The sequence below is a fragment of the Ischnura elegans genome, chromosome 2 (genome assembly GCF_921293095.1).
Source record: "Ischnura elegans chromosome 2, ioIscEleg1.1, whole genome shotgun sequence".
Classification (NCBI taxonomy): Eukaryota; Metazoa; Arthropoda; class Insecta; order Odonata; family Coenagrionidae; genus Ischnura; species Ischnura elegans.
Genome location: NC_060247.1, coordinates 124,658,567 through 124,676,564, shown reverse-complemented (window position 1 = coordinate 124,676,564; position 17,998 = coordinate 124,658,567). Strand labels below are relative to the sequence as shown.

General features: G+C 36.2%; 1 protein-coding gene across 5 annotated transcripts in view; it reads left to right on the top strand.

Moving 5' to 3' along the window:
* LOC124154599 (serrate RNA effector molecule homolog) overlaps positions 1-17,998 on the top strand; it is a 44,956-nt gene that overhangs the window by 1,290 nt on the left and 25,668 nt on the right. For all 5 annotated transcript variants that reach the window (XM_046528438.1, XM_046528435.1, XM_046528439.1 and 2 more), the window contains exons 4-8: positions 4,914-5,039; positions 6,133-6,360; positions 10,753-10,819; positions 12,715-12,924; positions 14,299-14,453. In XM_046528438.1, the coding sequence (XP_046384394.1) occupies positions 4,914-5,039; positions 6,133-6,360; positions 10,753-10,819; positions 12,715-12,924; positions 14,299-14,453 (786 nt within the window). The remainder of the gene's footprint in view (positions 1-4,913; positions 5,040-6,132; positions 6,361-10,752; positions 10,820-12,714; positions 12,925-14,298; positions 14,454-17,998) is intronic.

The following is a 17,998-nucleotide window of genomic DNA, read 5'->3' as shown; positions in this document are numbered from 1 at the left end:
ATGCAGTACAACCATCCAATAATTTGCACTAAAGAATTTTGTACTATTGTCTTCATTAGTTACTTCCTTCTTTTGCGTGGATTAATTTTTTCATGAATGTATTTCCAGCATTCTTTCAGCAATCATACATTTTTGTCCAAGGAAAATGAAAATTTCATAGCAAGTGTATCCAAATTTGAGGTGTAAACTTTACAGGAAAGCAATGTTCCAAACATTTTGCCTTTTAATAAATAAGTACATTTCAGGAGAGTAAGACAAAGGAACCTCAATAACTGTGGACTTTCCAAATGTAACTCAGGAATATCTCCATGAATTTTACTGTATTTAGTAGCTCAGTATGAGCTCCTCAGTCATTTCTTGGTGTGATCTTTTTGGCTGCCCTGAGAACTCATTTCTGATTGGTGGAAGCTCAAATATTAGTTCTAGGTGGCATGTGCCAGATTCTAAGGCCAGGTTCTAACTTCATTATAGAGGCAACCAATGTTGGGGTAATGCAATAAAAAATGCAAATTTAAATTTGCTTTATACCTTAGCATCAACCGTCATTTTGAAGAAATCCCACTGACACTTGGTAACCTGTATTTAAAATGACTTGCCTTAAGTCATGTAACATGAGCAATGAATCTTGTAATTGACCACAGGAAGATGTCTGCTCCAGATGTCCCATTGCATGTTATGTATGCATTTTGCTGACCACTTTCAATTTAAATAAAATCCATGAGCTTCCTGGAATGTTTGGAATGGCAGCAGATTAGCCTCAAATTACCAAAGTTTGGGAATGTATGGTCAGGAGGGTGCAAGGTAGTAGTGGGAAACTTGCAAGAGGCATTTTTCATTCTTATGCTATATGATAGTTTGAAGGTAATTATTAGTTTGACATAAATTATAGTTGGCCACAAATTCATCAGATTAACTTCCCTGATTAAAGTGAATCCCCTCTCATCGAATCTGAAACTAATTGAGTCTGCTGCCAAAAGACCTTTCAGTTACATAAAGAAAAGTAGCATCCCTAGGATTGCCAAAAGGTGTAAGGGATGATAGTGAAAGAACACTGACAGTAATCCTGATATGATTGCCAGGAATCAAAGAGATGATAAACCAAAGTAATGAAAGAAGAAATTCTCAGTAATTGAAAGTAATAGTCGCTGAAGTGAGAGAATAGTCAAAGGGAGAGTGAATGAAAGAGACTCCGACTAACAATTTTCTGGCAGTTCAAACACATGAATTACATTTTCATTTTAACTGGCACAAAAGCAGCTGGGCATCACAGTGGCAGAGTACTGTGCTATCTGGTAGTAAGAACGGTTTTAAGCAAATACTACCGTATTTACTCATAAAAGCCACACACCTTTTTTCAGGAAATTCCGGTGAAAAAAGGGGTTGCGCAGCTTGCACGAATCCTTCTAATTTTTATGTAAGCCGCGCACCAATTTCCCTCAAATTCCTATCATTTGTTTCTTCCAAGTGTAGCATTGGTGAACATATCTATTTTAATTGGTAAGGATGGTGTAGTAGTGAACTTGTTTAGAATTTTTAAGTTACTTGAGAGAAAAACATCATTCATCTTAGTCTGGACTTACAACGATACTTGAAGAAAGAAAATACCATGCTACTAAGCACTTACCGTTTGTATATCATACGAAATATGACGAGTTGTAGGACTGAAATATGTTCAAATCTCTTTCTATATTGTATCCTATAAGCTGCCGTAAAGAAGGAAGTACCATTTCTTTTCTTGGTGGTACCAGTCTTTTCGATATTTTTATCGGAGTTTTCTTTAGCATTTGCGGCAACATGTCTCATGTAATAGGTAGCCACTTCAGCGTGAACATTAAAGCTACATTGATAACACAACAAAGTATTAATTTTGTTTTGGCAGGACTCATATGCTCTGGGGTTGACACTTATTACTGTACACACTTTTCTTTCTGTACTATCCACTCCATGAGCGAGAGGAAGTGGAGTTTGATTCATAGGCTAATCCTATACACGACAGGCACATAGTGTGAATTTTTGCTAAGAGGTGGAGCTAACTATGTTACATATTTCCCAAAATCCGCTATTTCGCACCTATCAGTCCTCTGTTCATCCCTCTAAGGTTTCTCTCCTCTCTGTAATCTTCCAACAAGCCTCAAACCCCAGATCATGCCTGCTCTTGAAGGTTTTATGTTACAAAGACCATAAATCCTTAGCTTTGAATAATATATCAAGTTACATGAGAACATTAGAAACGTGTTTCACCTCTCCCACTTTCTCGCCAACTGACCTTCTTCAGCCTACCTTCCTCAAAGCTCCCAGTTTCTCGAGGCCAACTGCAACATGAGTCACCTATTGGGCACAAAGGTGTCTATCAATGACTTTTGGCAAATAATAAGGTATCTTCATTGGATTGAAACATTTGTAGTATCCACAAAATTCAAAAGAAAATCAGACCAAGCATGGTGTATTTTGGCATTTTTGAAGTCTGTTAAACATGGAAGTAGTTTCCCCGCAAAAATTGAAAATGGAAATGGAATGGGGAGTTGGAAGGGATAAAGCTAGGAGTTAATTTGCCTGAGAAAATTTAAAGGGCATCAAGCAAAAGTTACAAGTTATCTGAAAGCAATGGGAAGTGGTTTCTTTTCTCTTCTCTTGAGTATATCGCCCCTCCCCTTCTTGCCAGTCCACCTCTTTTCACACGGTCTACTTTCTTGCCCCAAATTTTTAAACAAGCTGATAACATGAGTCACCTACTGTGTTATTTGGTGACAGCCAATAACTTTCCACAGTTACCGTTTTACCTCCAAATGGTTCCAACATTAGCATTGTGCACCAAATATGAAAAAAGAATGGGTCCAAAGATGACACATTACTGCCATGATGGGTGCAATTATATGGGTTCTCCAGCTGCGTGTTTATTTGTTTTTTTCTTAAAAATGGGGCCAATCTTTAACAAAATGGCACAAATAAGTAATCTTATCATTCCTCTATTTGCATGCTTAGTTTTTAATTTATCTGCTGTTTGAAAGTCTTTGAATTAATACTCAATGTAATTCACTTCTTCAGATATTTTTGTGATGCATGGTTTCTATAAAAGGGAATTTGGCTTATCCTTATGTAATAATTATATTTTTAGTATGAATTTCCAAGGTAATCTTGAAAATTATATAGTGTCCAAGCCATGGTCGGTAGTGGAGTTACTTTTTTAAGTGTGGAAATTATCGTTTGTGGTTTGTATTTTATCATAGATACATATATCGCATTTCCACCATGTCAAGCATGAAATGATTTCATACTCTCACTTTATCAATTTTTTCGTACCAGGGACACTTTTTTTTATTCTTGCACTTGGCTTCAAGAAATTTTTTGGTAATTTTATCTGCAGATTAAAACTTGGAGGTTCTGTCTCTTGATCTGACTTCTTCTCAGACTTAATGACGTGTCAACTCCATTCCACTGCCACTGAAGCATGATACATTTTTTACTTTTATATGCTTTGTGACTCCTTTTCTCTGGCATCTGGTACTACTGTGATGCATGTCCTCCTTCTGTCTGAAAAGCCTTTTCATGTCCAAAACAGTATGCTCAACCGGCAATATGACTTTGACAATAGAATTACTTTCTTCCTTCACCATTGCTGACAAACAACAGTGAACAACTTTCCAAGGCATTGCTGAAGATCTGATAGCTTAAGGCTGTCATCCAAACACCCTTATTGCCTCAAATTTACTCAGTTTTGTGTTTTGGCCACTGTTCTTAAATTCAGAGAGTGTCTGTCATAGGTTATACATATGTAATTCCATCAATTTGACGCTATCCATCCACTCGGCATCATTTTGCTCCTCCTGTGGTGAGTATCTGAGTATGGTTCCAAGTTCAGCATGTTTGCCTATTAAAATCAAGAGAGAATGACACAGTTAAGTCGAGGATTCTCCTTCTCCTGTTTACCTTTTGTTTGCTTTTGATATCTTTCACTTGAGGTAAACCATTTCAGCATTTTCAAGCTCAAGTAAAGCTAAGGCTAATGTGAGACGGATACTGTTTAGCAATTGAGGTATGTCCTCCCACTTCTACCTTCTTTCCTCTGCCAGATTTTCCTTTCGATTAGCTGGCTTCATCTCCAACAGGCCCACAGGACATGCCCAATCAACGTGCATATGTCGTTTATGTTGACTAAACCTTGTATACTCTCATTGGTCCAGCTCATTTAACTCTGAAAGTGCAGCCTCTGTTGTATTCACATGATCGTGTTGTTAAGCATCTCTTGTCAAGGAGGAATGTATTATTGCATTAATATTAATATGAAATCTCAGAAATACCACTGTTCGTATCTTCCTTGCATAAATATATACTGCATCAGAATGTACTCGTAAAAATTGCTTCCAGGGGTAAATGTTGGTGGCCAAATGAGAAAAAAGTTTTCATAGTTAATGTAGAGATGCTCTCCTATTTTGTCCATGCTTTCAAATGTCCTCCTTCCTTTCTGGTGACAAGTTATCAATTAATCACTGCATCTGTTCTGCAGCATGCCCAGAATAAAACTCTGACTCATGCATGGTGTAACCCGATTATAATGAAGTTAATGGTCTACCCCTTCAGCCTTCATGAGAAATGGGATCTACTGTATAAATTTTCCTCTTCTATTAAATGCTGGTTTTATAATGTCCAGTAAAATTTAGCCATAAGAAGGCAACATCTTGATCCTAACTTGAATGTGGGCGAAAATTCTTGCTAGTCGTATCAAATTATCAGACTGATGGTTGGATAAGGTGATGGTTATTATTTGGATGATTCATTTCTTATGGTTTCTATACTCTGGAAAACTTTAACTGAAACTTAGGCCTTAATTATTATCCCACCAACTTTTTGTTGCTTTATGTTTGGTGTTCATGAGCAAAAATAGCATCCTTGGGTCTTCCCCAATGCTGTTACAGGGAGGACCGAAGGTATGGGGGTGGCCACGACACTGGGTACAGCAGCTATGGCTCAGCATGGTCCCATGAAAGCAGCTATGGATCTCACATGGGTTATGGTGGTGGGGGTGGCTATGGAGGTCAGAGGTGAGTTGCAACTTTTTTTGTAGTGCCCAAGGATCTGGTTAGCTATAAATTCTGGTATTTTCCTAGGGCACCAGTTGAATTGACTCTTCCAGTGCTTCTACCAAGTCAGGTCCTCCTATTCTGAGGAGTCAATTCACACCTACTTACTTATTTATCGGTACAGTCAGACTTAAATTGGTTACACTGGTCAATCAGTTAAACAGGATTAGGCTGACCATAGTAGTCAGTGCCTACCATAGCATAGAGGTTGTCAGTATGAATTTGGGTGTTTACAGGGGCCAGAGTTGGGATATAAATTATTTATGAGAAAATCTCTTTAATATAAGATTAAACTCAGACTTGAAACAGCTTTTTTGTTGACTTTTTCCTTAAATAAGGCCCATTATAGGTATGATGATTTAAAATCAATATTGATGGAGGAAATGCTGGACATGGAAAAAGAATCCCTGACTGTGCATCAGTGCATCCTCTTCCCTTTCTCCTTTTAGCTAGATTCTCCTGGAAAAAATTTTGAGAGGTTTCAACTCAATAAACATTTAGGTGAAAGCATCATCTGTGGATTCATTATGGTGAACTCTGAAGCAAGAAGATAGGCTGTTGGATATGTGGAATGAGAAATAAACATAAATGTCATAATAGAGGTTCATTGGTGGAGGTTTTTTCTCCTTGTGTAAAAAATGAGAAGGTACTGGGATCAGATCTTCATAATCAGGAGTTTTTTTATTCAATTTTGCTCTATGGAGGTTTACTGGGCATTTAATGTTTATCATTTTGATATATGTACTGTAAAATCTTAATCGTTAGAAGTTTATCGTGTCATCTAAGTTATAGTTACCTTAGTGTACTTAAAGTGTTATCATAATCATTTATTTTTTTCTGGTTTTGGCATTGATTATAATCCAAAGCTGTTTACCAAGTGACACAATTCAAAAAAATCAATTATAGATATGAATTAATATGAAGCAATTGTTAACAATTGTGATTTTTCAAGTTTTTTTTATGCAAATGATTTTTGCATTTTGCCCATAGCAATCTATTTACTCTCGTGTAAATGTTTAGTTTATTTTTCAAATGATATTCATTCTTTTATTAGGGGTTCGGAGATTGCTGGCATTGGCGGGAGTATGGCTGGTGGTGGAGGCATTTCAGATGTTTCAGGAGGTCAGACTCAGCCTCCCATGCTATCCTTCAAGGGCTACCTTGCTACTCAAGATGACAACATAACTGATGAGGATGCTATTCGCAAGTACAATGAATACAAGATGGAATTCCGTCGTCAACAGCTGAATGAGTTCTTTGTTGCTCATAAAGAGGAAGAATGGTAATAAGAAATATATTATATATTAGTAATAATTATGAAGAACCATTTATTAATTTAGGCTAATTAGGCTTAGAAATAATTTTACTGTTTTATTCACATTTTTATAATATCCTGTTTTAATGTTCTGTAATTCTTTCGTTGAGTGTAATAATGGATTGTAAAATTTATGGTGGTAAGAGCTCGGTTAAAACTACAAAAATATTATTTAATATAGAAGATTGTATGAATATCTGTCCTAAAAAGGCATGACTGGCTATCATTCATGTTCCCAGGCTTTTTAATCTTATTGTGCTTTTCTTATGCTAGTATGTAAAACATTTCTGTATACTTTTTTTATGTATACCTATACAATCATTGGTGCTTGCATTACTTGGTAGAGTTTATACTTCTAGCTTATTTTTGTCCTCAAAACTTGATAGTTATATAATGTAAGAATTATAATGACTTGTAAATGGCTTAATCCATCTGACATTGGGTGATGGTTTCAGAGACCACATGATATGCTGACTGCTAAATTTTGCATGAGCATGAATGCACTTTTTAGTGCATTTTAATACTAGCTCTTAAGATATGGCCCCAAAATAAATGAAAAATACTAGTAGCGGGGTCTCATGGAAAATTCATTGAAGTAACTTATGAGTCACTGTTTGTAGATATGTTATGTAAATGCTGAATAACAGAGTGAAAGGTGTATATATTAGAGATAATATCTAAATTTGCACTAACTGGGAACTTGGACGAAGTTGTCTGGCTTGATACTATTCATAATTCATGCGCTTGTTACCATTAATTTATGCATAAATTCTGTGAAACCTCCTGTGCCCTCATGATGTTTGAGCCGAGCATTGCGAAGTTTTAAAAAGTTGACTTGGGAACCCCGCACAATGCATTGTGTGCAGTGTTGTGTCACTCACTGCCCTGCCATGCAGTGGCTGATAGTGTGGTTGTGGCATCTGTTATGCTTTGGTCGCTTTTTTGTACTGTTCCAATATGGGTGAAATGTGATAATACTTATGCTGGACTATTTTAACGATGATGCTCTCGGCAAAATGAGGTTACCATTTATGTGAAGACCATGCCTACCCCATATTTGTCTCGTTGAAAGCTGATAGCAGCTGATACAAAGACAGCCAGCATTCATTAGCGTGCATTGCATGATTTAATTGTGTGGGTTACCTATTTTTTATGCTCAAGTCACTTTGTTTAATGGTCATGAGGGCATGGTAAGTTTACTAGTTATATTTTGAGGGCATCTAATGTGCCAAGTAAGGATGGAAGTGAGCAGCAGAACCTCATTGTACCTTTTCACATGTTTGAAGTCCAATATTTACAATAGGAAGTATTTCAAAACAAATTAGGTGAGGAATGTTATTTGTATCATCTCTAAAGTCCCTTCTGGTGTTTGACATGCCTAAAATTAGTACAGTTTATGTCTATGTTCCTCATATCCGACTCTTTTGTGCTGAAACTCTGTGCACTTATAATTTTTGTTGATAATGAGGTTTTTTTTTATAAATTAACTTCCTATCTTTGGAAGTGCCTTGGTTGTTGGAGTATGTTATTGCCCCTTTTTATTGATAGCAGTTTCACCTTTATGTCCCTTAAATAATTGTAATTATCATAATCTCTTTGCATTTTCTATAAGTTGTTCTACTAGAATTCATGCCAGGTCTCCTGTCTCATTTAGTGTGGATCTGGAGAAGAAAAAAAATGTTACAGGGCATACAAATTTAAGTGTACTTCGAAAGTGTTTGTTCATCATCGGAAACTTCATTGCCTTAATTTTTAATCTGAACTAATGTAAATAATAATGGTTGGCATGCCTTGTTTTGTTTTTCATTAATTTATTTTTGGGGTAAAGAAGTTATTCATGAAAGAAATAAAATGAGTCTATTAAGCACCAAGTCTAAAGATACTAGTGGGAAAATGTGATGGAGGTAATCTACTCTTAGATAACACGTACAGTTGGATCCATTTAATGTTTCTACTTTCAACATTTATTTCCATGTCTCAGATTTTTTTGTTCGAAATTGAAATCCGTGTAAAATTAATCATAAAAATTCCATTTCCCAGTTACTAAAGTCATCGCTTAGGTCAAACAGTGTCAAGTACATTTTTTTTTCATTGCCATGAAGATATAAAATGTAAAAATGTGTTTTTAAAATTAAGTTATAGTCTTTGCCAGCCAAAGTGAGTGAAGTTAATTGTGTTGTAATTTCTCCGTTCCTTTTCAACATTTAGTTATTCACATCTGAACTCAAGTGCTTGTAAATCTGCAGCAATGGTTTTGACCAGTTGCGAATTCAGGACAGAGACAAGCGAGGGGGCTACGTATAGGGGTCTGGGGAGGTAACCTTATACAGTATTAGGGGTCTGAAAAAAATTAGCATTTTATTTTGTGTAAATTGGATACCCAAAGGGGGCTATAGCCTCTCCCTCTTTCCCCTCTCTGGATTCGTTACTGCTTGTGACCATGCACCCAAAAGTAATAGGCAATATTTATTCTAAGGTCTTTTTACTCGGAACACATCATTGTGCAGGTTAGCACTGAAAACATTTATTGAAATTGCAAGAATGCGAGCTCAGAATCCGAGCAGGGCTATTTTGCCATCTCGCAAACATGCATTTTTGCATGTGTTCTTGCAATTCACTGCTTTGCACAATGCAATTTTGACTGCTCTTTTGTACATATGTCAGATTGCGCAGTGATGTACCCCGTGTAAAACAGCCTTTAGAAATACACGTGATTATGTATTCTTTAGTCCTAGGTTCATATTTTATATGTTGGAATATTCAGTGTAAGTTAAGTTGTACGATAATGAATTTTTCAGTTATGTGGTATCTTTCTGTGGTATTATGTTTTATAGCTTATATGGCATTTTACTGTTAAGTTATCACTAAGGCAACTTAAAAAATAATTGCCCAAAGAAGATTTTGATTTAGAATTGGGGACTTATTAAGGCTTACTTTTTAGAATTTACATTTTTTTAGCATTTTCACCCAGTGGTAATTATTCATTCTTTCCAATGTTTCATTTTGTATCTAAATTTTGAATTATCTTATTAATGGCATCTTGTTATAATCCTGAATTTGCATGTCTTATTTATTTTTCCCTTATTTTCAACTTTAAACTACTTTTTTTAGTACTTTTAGTTTCTTCTGTAGCTATGACTGTTTGGTGTACATTTTCTTATATTTTTTAAATTTTTATGCTACATATCAAGTAAATGATACTGAATGCTCTGAGACCAACGCTTGGCTAATTATACTGATCGTTGAAACAAAAGTTTGCATGAGCTGCCCCATGATAAATTATATATCTTTTGTGGGTGTTAATTTTCGTAGAAAAAAATTTTCTCATTAAAATGCACAAATGGTGGTTTATATATATTTTATATTTTTATGCTTAAAATATAATTCCTTGAATTAGTCCTTATTTTAAGTATCAAGTCTTTCTTTGATTTTCTTTGAGATTTAATGAATTCTAGAATGATGATGACTTGAGTGAAACCCTATTAATATTCTAAGGCTTAACTATCATTCACTTGTAATCTCAATAATCTTGCCTAGAATTTTTTAGGGTTAATCCAGTATCAAACATAAGGTGTGTATAATGGTTAGCCTGTAAAACTTAAGTTATAACCTGTTTATTTTTCCTGAACAGCTTTGCTTAGAGTAAAAAAATTGCCGTCATCAAAACTGCAATTTGATGGAGACACCAAATGTAAGGAACATCTATGAAGAGGAATGGAACAAATCTGAATCATTGCGCATATTTATCTGGTGTGTTCTTATATTTTTCGTGCAAAATAAGCGATATCGATCTTCTCAAGCATCAACTACATTGGAAACGGAAAATATATCTCGTGCAAGGAAAATAAATATTGCAATGAGATGATATCGTGTGTGAATTGCGAATTCTATACGGATCGTTTGGGCAAATTAGCCCTCGCATGAAGAAATGTGAGCAAGGTCGACTTAGAGCAGGCATAGGGAGAATTTTAAACCTTAGTTAGCATAGGGTGAGCTGCAAAAGCTCCAATCTGCATCAGCAACATGCATAACACAGGTGAGGCCCCTTTAAGACTACGTTTAAAGATCCATGTGATTGTGCCTTTTTTTTTGTGAAAGTTGATATATTCATTTGATAGGAACATGTCTCTTCTCGATTGGGTTCAAGCAGAGTTTCGTTTGAAAAATTTTCAGTCGATCTAAGAAAAGGACAAAAATGGGTGGGGATTTCAGTTTGGGTCATAAATTTCTCCTAATTATTTTCCATTGTCTGTGGTGAATTCTCATTAGTCACCTCCTTTTGAGATTTCTTTCATTTTGTTTTCTGTTTTGATGCATCAACTCTTGTCATTATTCTAATACCTTCAATTTTGTCTTTAGGTTCAAGATCAAATACCATCCTGAAGATTCAGTCAAACGGAAAGATGAACAAATGGCTGCTCTGAAGGTATTTCCTGCTGATTTACTTTTTTGTTGCAAGGTTATAAGTAATATTTTAAATAAAATTAAAATAGAAGAAAACAATAAATTTTTGAATGAGTATGGATATGTAATCAAGGGTTGATATAATTGTGTGCAGCAAATTCCTCTGGAGATGAACTAACGCATGCTGATCATTTACTATTTACTACTGTGCTATGTTCTTAGGTAATCTATCTTAATGTCACAGAGTTATTAATTCAGTCTCACTCTGTCATATAAACTTTTGCTACAATGACGCGTTGCTTTTGGCTCTCTTAGCAGTTTCTTGTACTTAGGTGCTGCAGAAAGACAGGGAGAAGGTGGATAGCATTTGTGGGGGAGGAGAGCATAAGATCCCCTATGCTGTAGGCTTCATAGAGGTCATTAGGGTGGCCAACTTTGGATTTTTAATTTTAAGATGGTTATCTCATGGATGCAAATGCACTGTTTGGCAGTGATTTCTAGTGGTTTCAATGGAGTCTCTTGAGAGAATGGTCACTTTCACCCAAAAGCAATTTTTATCCGGGTGCTGCTAACTTTCTTAAGAACTCAATGTCCAATATTTTCTGGCTTTACCTTTAAATTACTTTTTTGTGCGTCCATATATCAGTATACCTATCTATCAATTTTCCTGTTGAATGGAAAATAGGGTGGTTTCCTATTTTTTTATTGCTTAAATCGAAATATTATTACTCCTGGAGTGCGTGTTTCATACTTTTAGATTTTTTAATGACGATATCTGTTTTTGCGATTAAATGAAAAGTGAAAATTTTCTAGTGCGCGCAAACGCGACGGCTAAGTGTGAATGCTGGGAAAAGCCCATGTGATGTCTTCCCAGTTCTGGCTGCTGTTGTATGCATTGATAATCTCAGACGATGTAAAACTCCTGATTACTCGTATACCATCTAGGTTCCTGTGATGTCTCGTTGAGTGGCATCACATGGCCACCAATCTGGCCTTTTCCAGGTTAAAATTGACCATTAACATTTGTCTAAACTGCGATATCTAAAACCTAATAATTTGTGTATTATGAATACACTAATGGTGGGTGACGAATCGCAATGAAGTCTGTTCAATTATAAATGATGTGTGTACTTCAGTTCTCATATTGAAATCTCTTAAGGTTAAAATTCTAAGTCCGTGTGTGATCAATTGTGTCACAGGATTAGAGATAATTTTCTGCTGCCACGTTTGTTCATATTTGAAAATTATGTGGAGAATTTCCTTGACAGGCATTGACCGCTTGAGTTTCTTCTATTGTTTGATATTTCTTGGATTAACTTTTGCTGCTATTGAAAATGAGATCTTAACATTTCATGTGGTCACTATTTCACAGCTTAATAATTCCACTTTGAGGTATTCTGATAAAAGGCGGGCAATAAGCAGCTCAGGAAAATAGCTGGGCAGTAAATAGCTCAATTTATTTGGATGGTCCATCTTTTCTGGCATTCTTTCCATTGCAAAATAATTCTTCCTTACAATATAAGTTATCATAATTTATCTTTTAAATCATTAAAATCACTATTATTTCATTGTAAAATACATAGATCATGTAAATGCATTTATCGTAGAATTTACCTCAGCCATTGGAAAGGATTGCTTGATTTGGTGCTTCTAATGAACGAAGGATAAGTTTTTTATCAGGATTTTTGTGATCTAATTAACAATGATTTTATTTTGATAATGTAGTAGTGATTTGAAATCACCAGTGTGGCACCTTACAATGGCTTTGTTATAGTCATAGTTTTCTTCTTGGAAATTCATTAGTATTTGTGTAACTAGTGAATGGTAATGTGCATAACAGTTCCTCAAGCTGTTGTTTTAGGCTGATGTTAATGTTGTTTCAAGCTTCAATTTTGTGAATTCCTTTTTTTGTTGTAGAAACGTGTAGCCATATTTCTGGAGTTTTTGGAAAGTGGGCGCCTTGGCTCCGTAACTGTCGACGCAGACCAGTCTGAGGGTTTAGTTCGTTTGCTTGATGCTGTTGTGATTCGATTGGAAGGTGGTACTGCTGTGGATTTGAGAGCCCTCGAGCACCCGCCAGAGAATACAAACAATCAAACTCACAACCAGGTGGCATCGTCAATTCAGGTAATGGATCTCTCTTTATGCTTAGGGATCTGAACCCAATTATCTTTTTGTGACAAGTTTTTAGATGGAAATTAATGGAATTGACTCATTTAAATTGAAATAATAACAACTCTTGCAATTCTGTTTAATTTTTATGTGACACTATCTGTGGAATCCCTTGCTGTTATAAGTAAAATGTATATTCGGAATCACTTAGGGAAAAGTTATGTTGGTGTTTAAAAATCAGTTACTAGTAGTTTGAATTGCTTGACTACTGTTACGTAAATTTCACCTGCTGCATTTTAGTAATAAATGTTAACTGCTGCTTTACTATTGATATTTAATCAGGGCTATTTTAAAAAATTCTGTCTTGATATTTAGGAATAAGTCAGGGAAATTGTTAGGTAAAAGTGGGTATGATGTGTGACGTCGTCAATTAAGGTAGGTTTTTAACTATTGGTCAGCACAAATAAGTATGTAGCTGTACAATGGATTATTTTAAGTAATTACCATGAATAACTTCCACAAACTGAATCATTCAGTGAACTCCCCATTATTTGTGTGCATATTAGTATTCTTTTTATGGATTATCTGTTCATGAGTTTTACCCTCCATTTATGTTTCATAAAGGTAAAATTGTATGCAAAAAAACACCGGTATTGTCATTCTTAAATTTAATATTACACAAGGCTTAATTTATTATAAGAATTCCGTTCATAAAACATTATTATTATCTTTACTTTCTGACAAGGAAAGTGACAAGTTTACTTAGCCATCTGCTCAGTTGACAATGAGCAGTATAAAAAAACTTGATTAATTTTAGAATATTTCTTCAATAGTAAATTTTAAATGAAGAAAATGTTATTTACAATCTTCAGATGTATTTTTCATATTGCAAATGCATAGTTATTACTGCAGCATGGCAATCAGTTGAATTCAGTCCAAGGGAACTGGATTTTTCGTTGCACTCGGGCACATTTATGCTGTGAATAGTCATGGTCAAATGGTAGAGGAAGGGAGTGAATGTAAAGGCGGTCAGGGATGTGGAAGCTGACATGAAAGGAGCAGAGATCACATGAGTCACAGTGCTTGCCTGCATAGGCAGTTTGCTGGTGCTTATGGAGCAGTGTGAATACAAGCACAATGACATTATCGCCCCTTAAAAAGTCTGCAGTTGGGGTGAAGAAATCTCTCAATGATTCCTTGAAGCAATCTAAGACGGAGGACTATTTATATGAATAATAATATTTTTTTATTTGTGTAAATTAAGGTGGAAGTTTGAACTATCTGTGTTTTACATTAATTCGTGACCCCTCTCCCCATCCATTATTATCCTAGATAATCAGGAGTTAAATGTATTGTGATTGAGGGTATTTTGATGGCTTATTCTTTCAGGTGGCTGCTGGAAGTACTCCTGCACCAACTGCTGCTGCAGGTACTACTGAAAGTGCATCTGGTTCAGCAGTTACTCCTGGGGAACCTTCACCTCCTGGGCTAGCACCAGTGAAAGAAAAGTCTGAAGAATCTGTGGATGACAAGCATGAAGACAGGTGTGTTATCATCATTCAAATGTTACAGAATTTGAGTCTATGTGCACCGAGGGATTTAAAAAATATATTTTTGGTTACTAACTTGAATATCACAATATGAAGTTGCACCCTTTTGCATTTCTACAACACTATTTTCATCTTGATGTCATCATTTTTGGCAGTTGACATCCTCTTTAACATAGCAACTGCTAGCTTCGCTGTTGGTCGTGCCCTCTGGAGAGTAACATTACAGTAAAACTTCGATTTTATGCACTTTGATTTTATATCAAGTCTCGTTTTTACGCAGCGACACAGCCGGAAAGCATAGGGAATTGCAATGGTAAAACTTCGATTTTACATCTTTTCTTGATTTTACGCAGTTTTTCGATTTTGTGCATCATTACCCCAGCCCCAAAAAGGCCGCTAATCTTGAAATGACGTCACGCTGTTGAGCGTGAAACTAAAAACATCGCGAATCTAATTATTGCTTCTCCCTGCGCCCTCTCAGTAATATTTCAGACTCCTTTACGAACGCAAATATCGCTCTTAGTTCAAATTTGCCGTAGAAGGATATCGAAACCTAAAACTTACGGCAATCGCCGTGTATGTGTAACTACTTTTGATTAAGACAGATAATCGCCGGAGATATTAACCCCTTAACTGTTTCAATTCAATTTCCATTGCTATCGCCCCTTGCTTTAATTCTGGTGGTATTTAAATGGCTGAAAGTCAAGTTTCAGGAAAAGCAGTACAACTCCTTTATTTATTAGAATTTTTTAATCAGACAAAAAGGGATATTTAGAAAATTTTTACAATTAGTCAAATTGATCGTTATATAGTTTTAATAGTTTTTTTGTGTATGGTATACCTTGAAGCAAGGTGCGGCACACAACCCTACATTACAATCTTTGCAATGGTATCGGGACTCCTTTCTAATATTTTTCCTTGCACAAACTACACATCTTCTTGTCGCATGAGTCTTTTTTGTAGTGGCAGGTACATAGTCAGGAAAATGTCGTTCTACCATCCGGAGTGGATTCTCTTCGGATGACATTCTCCCACGTTTCACAGCAGCATCTCCAATTCCTGGATGATACTTCACAATAATACTTTGAATAAGGTCTTCTCGAAATTCAAGCATATCCATTTTTCCGCCTAGTTTTTGGTGTAATACATGAGCATTAAATGTGCACATGTTTACCAAATGACGAAATGTCTTTTTGCACCAAACCTTCATCCTTTTCCTTTCCGTAGGGTACGCAGTCAACATCTGGTCGCATTTGTCCACTCCCCCATGTTTTTGTTATAATCATCGATTGATTTTGGAATTACCTCTTTTCCTCTCCTTACTACATTTACTGATTCATCCCCTTTGTGAAATGTGCTGAGCATCATAACATCCCTTCTATCTTTCCATTTCATGACCATCAGGGAATCATCAGCATATCTGACCTCCATCTCTCCTTTCTTCAACTTACTCCCCACAGCATCTTTTGGAAGACCTATTCTATTTTTGCGGACGGTTCCGCAGCAGTCTGTTTGTTTTTCCTTCAACAATAGGAAAAGTTCTGGGCTTGAATAAAAGTTGTCCATATATATGGAGTACCCTTTTCCTAATAGCTTTTCAGCAACTGTCATCACGACATTTGTTGCATGCCCTACATTTTCTCTAGCTACCAAGTCATTGTCCTTTCCGCAGTTTACTGTCATATTCCAAATATACCCCGAGTCTGATTCAGAGAGGACATAGGTTTTTATGCCAAACCTAGCCCTTTTGATTCTAATGAACTGCACAAAACCTAAATTTCCTTTCCACAACATCAGACTTTCATTTAGAGCCAAATTTTGATTTGAGGTGTACACTTCACTGAACTTTTGATTCACATATTCAAACACCGGTTGTATTTTGAACAATTTTTTGTTTAGACCTGGAGGAACATTCAAATTATCCACAAAATGCAAAAACTTCAACAACAATACTAACCTATTATAAGACATAATTTTTCGAAAAGATGGGGTTTCAAATAAAGATTTACGAGTATAGTAAGAACTCATTTCAGGTTTCCAAATGATGCCCATCATTAGGAAATAGGCTAACAAAATCCTGATTTCAGCTGAAGATGTGTTTCTCCATTTACGCAATCTTGAATGTTTCAATAATATTTTATTGGAGAGTTGTTGTTCAGCATACCTGTTTGTTTCAGTTGCAATCATTTCCACCAGTTGCTCATCGAAAAATAACTTGAACAACTCGAGAGAGTCATTCGCATCTTTCACCTGTACGTTCACTCAAGGTTTTCCTGAAAACTGGTATATTGAAATACACGATACACGATCACTCCACTGTAAGTCCTTTGGATTTCGAAATATTGGCTGTTCTCCTTGATCCTGGAGAGCTTCTTCAAAGGCGTCAACTTCCGAACATTCTGAATCACTGACTGAGGTATCACTCTCAGAATCATTTTCGGAATAATCTATTGCATATTCCTCATCACTTTCATCACTTTCTTCATCTAATAACGAAAGTATTGACTCCTTACACAGTTTACGTTTACTAGGGCCAGCCATGCTTTCAGAACTGATGAAAAAGTAAATACGGTATTCTTCTGTTCACATTAGGAAGGGAAATAGTATCAGTATGTCCTAAACCGACTGAACTATGAGCTGATAGTACAAGAGAGACCCTATAGATGGCAGTAGCATGCAGTCACGGCATAGAGAACGAAATAAAACGTCAAAAACACGACGAATAGGAAAGACTGCACCGGAACGAAATATTATGTCTAAAACAGAGCGTCTGCAATTCTGTCGCGAAATATTACGTCAGAAACAGGTAACGGGTTAACATTATCACATTTCGTTTATTATTTGACTTAGTGATCGATCGATCGATTGTTTATAACAATTTATTGTAATTACAGTAGATGGTCCTTAATCCGGAATTATGAACTACAGAATATCTATCCCTAATGGAAGGTTTTCTAGAATTTTGCCAACGCTATATTTTCCGTCGCCCCAGCGAAATACAACAGCGAAATGAGCCGTTAAAAATCCTCCCGTGCCGAAATTTTGGCTTCCAAGGTGATGCAAAAAAGATAGTCGTACTTCTAGTATGGACGTTAGTCTATGGTGATTCAACACGATGGTAAAAGCAGCATGCGCTGTCTCATTCCTCGGGCTAACCCTACATCTGCGGGACGAAGGGAGGCGAGGGAAAGTTGCTTGCAACATGACGGCAGTTAAATGGCTATTTAAATAGCTCACTTAAAAAAAGTGATCTAAACACCGAAAACATCTAAATTTCCGAATATCCCGAGTCCTGTGTGCTCCGTATTATCTATGGTATGCTATTTGGAAGGAGGTAACCGACAGCTGGGGTCATTAGCGCCATGAAGTAAGGGCTGGGGGGATGGGAACCCTATGTTGGCATTAGCCAGGTTGTAATGACAGGCTCCAAAGGGACCAGGACGTAACATCCCATCTGCTGGACAGAGAGGTGCACTGGAAGTGCCCTCCACATTACACTCAAGTAGGGATAAGGCCATCTCTGATAAGTTTCTGCTACT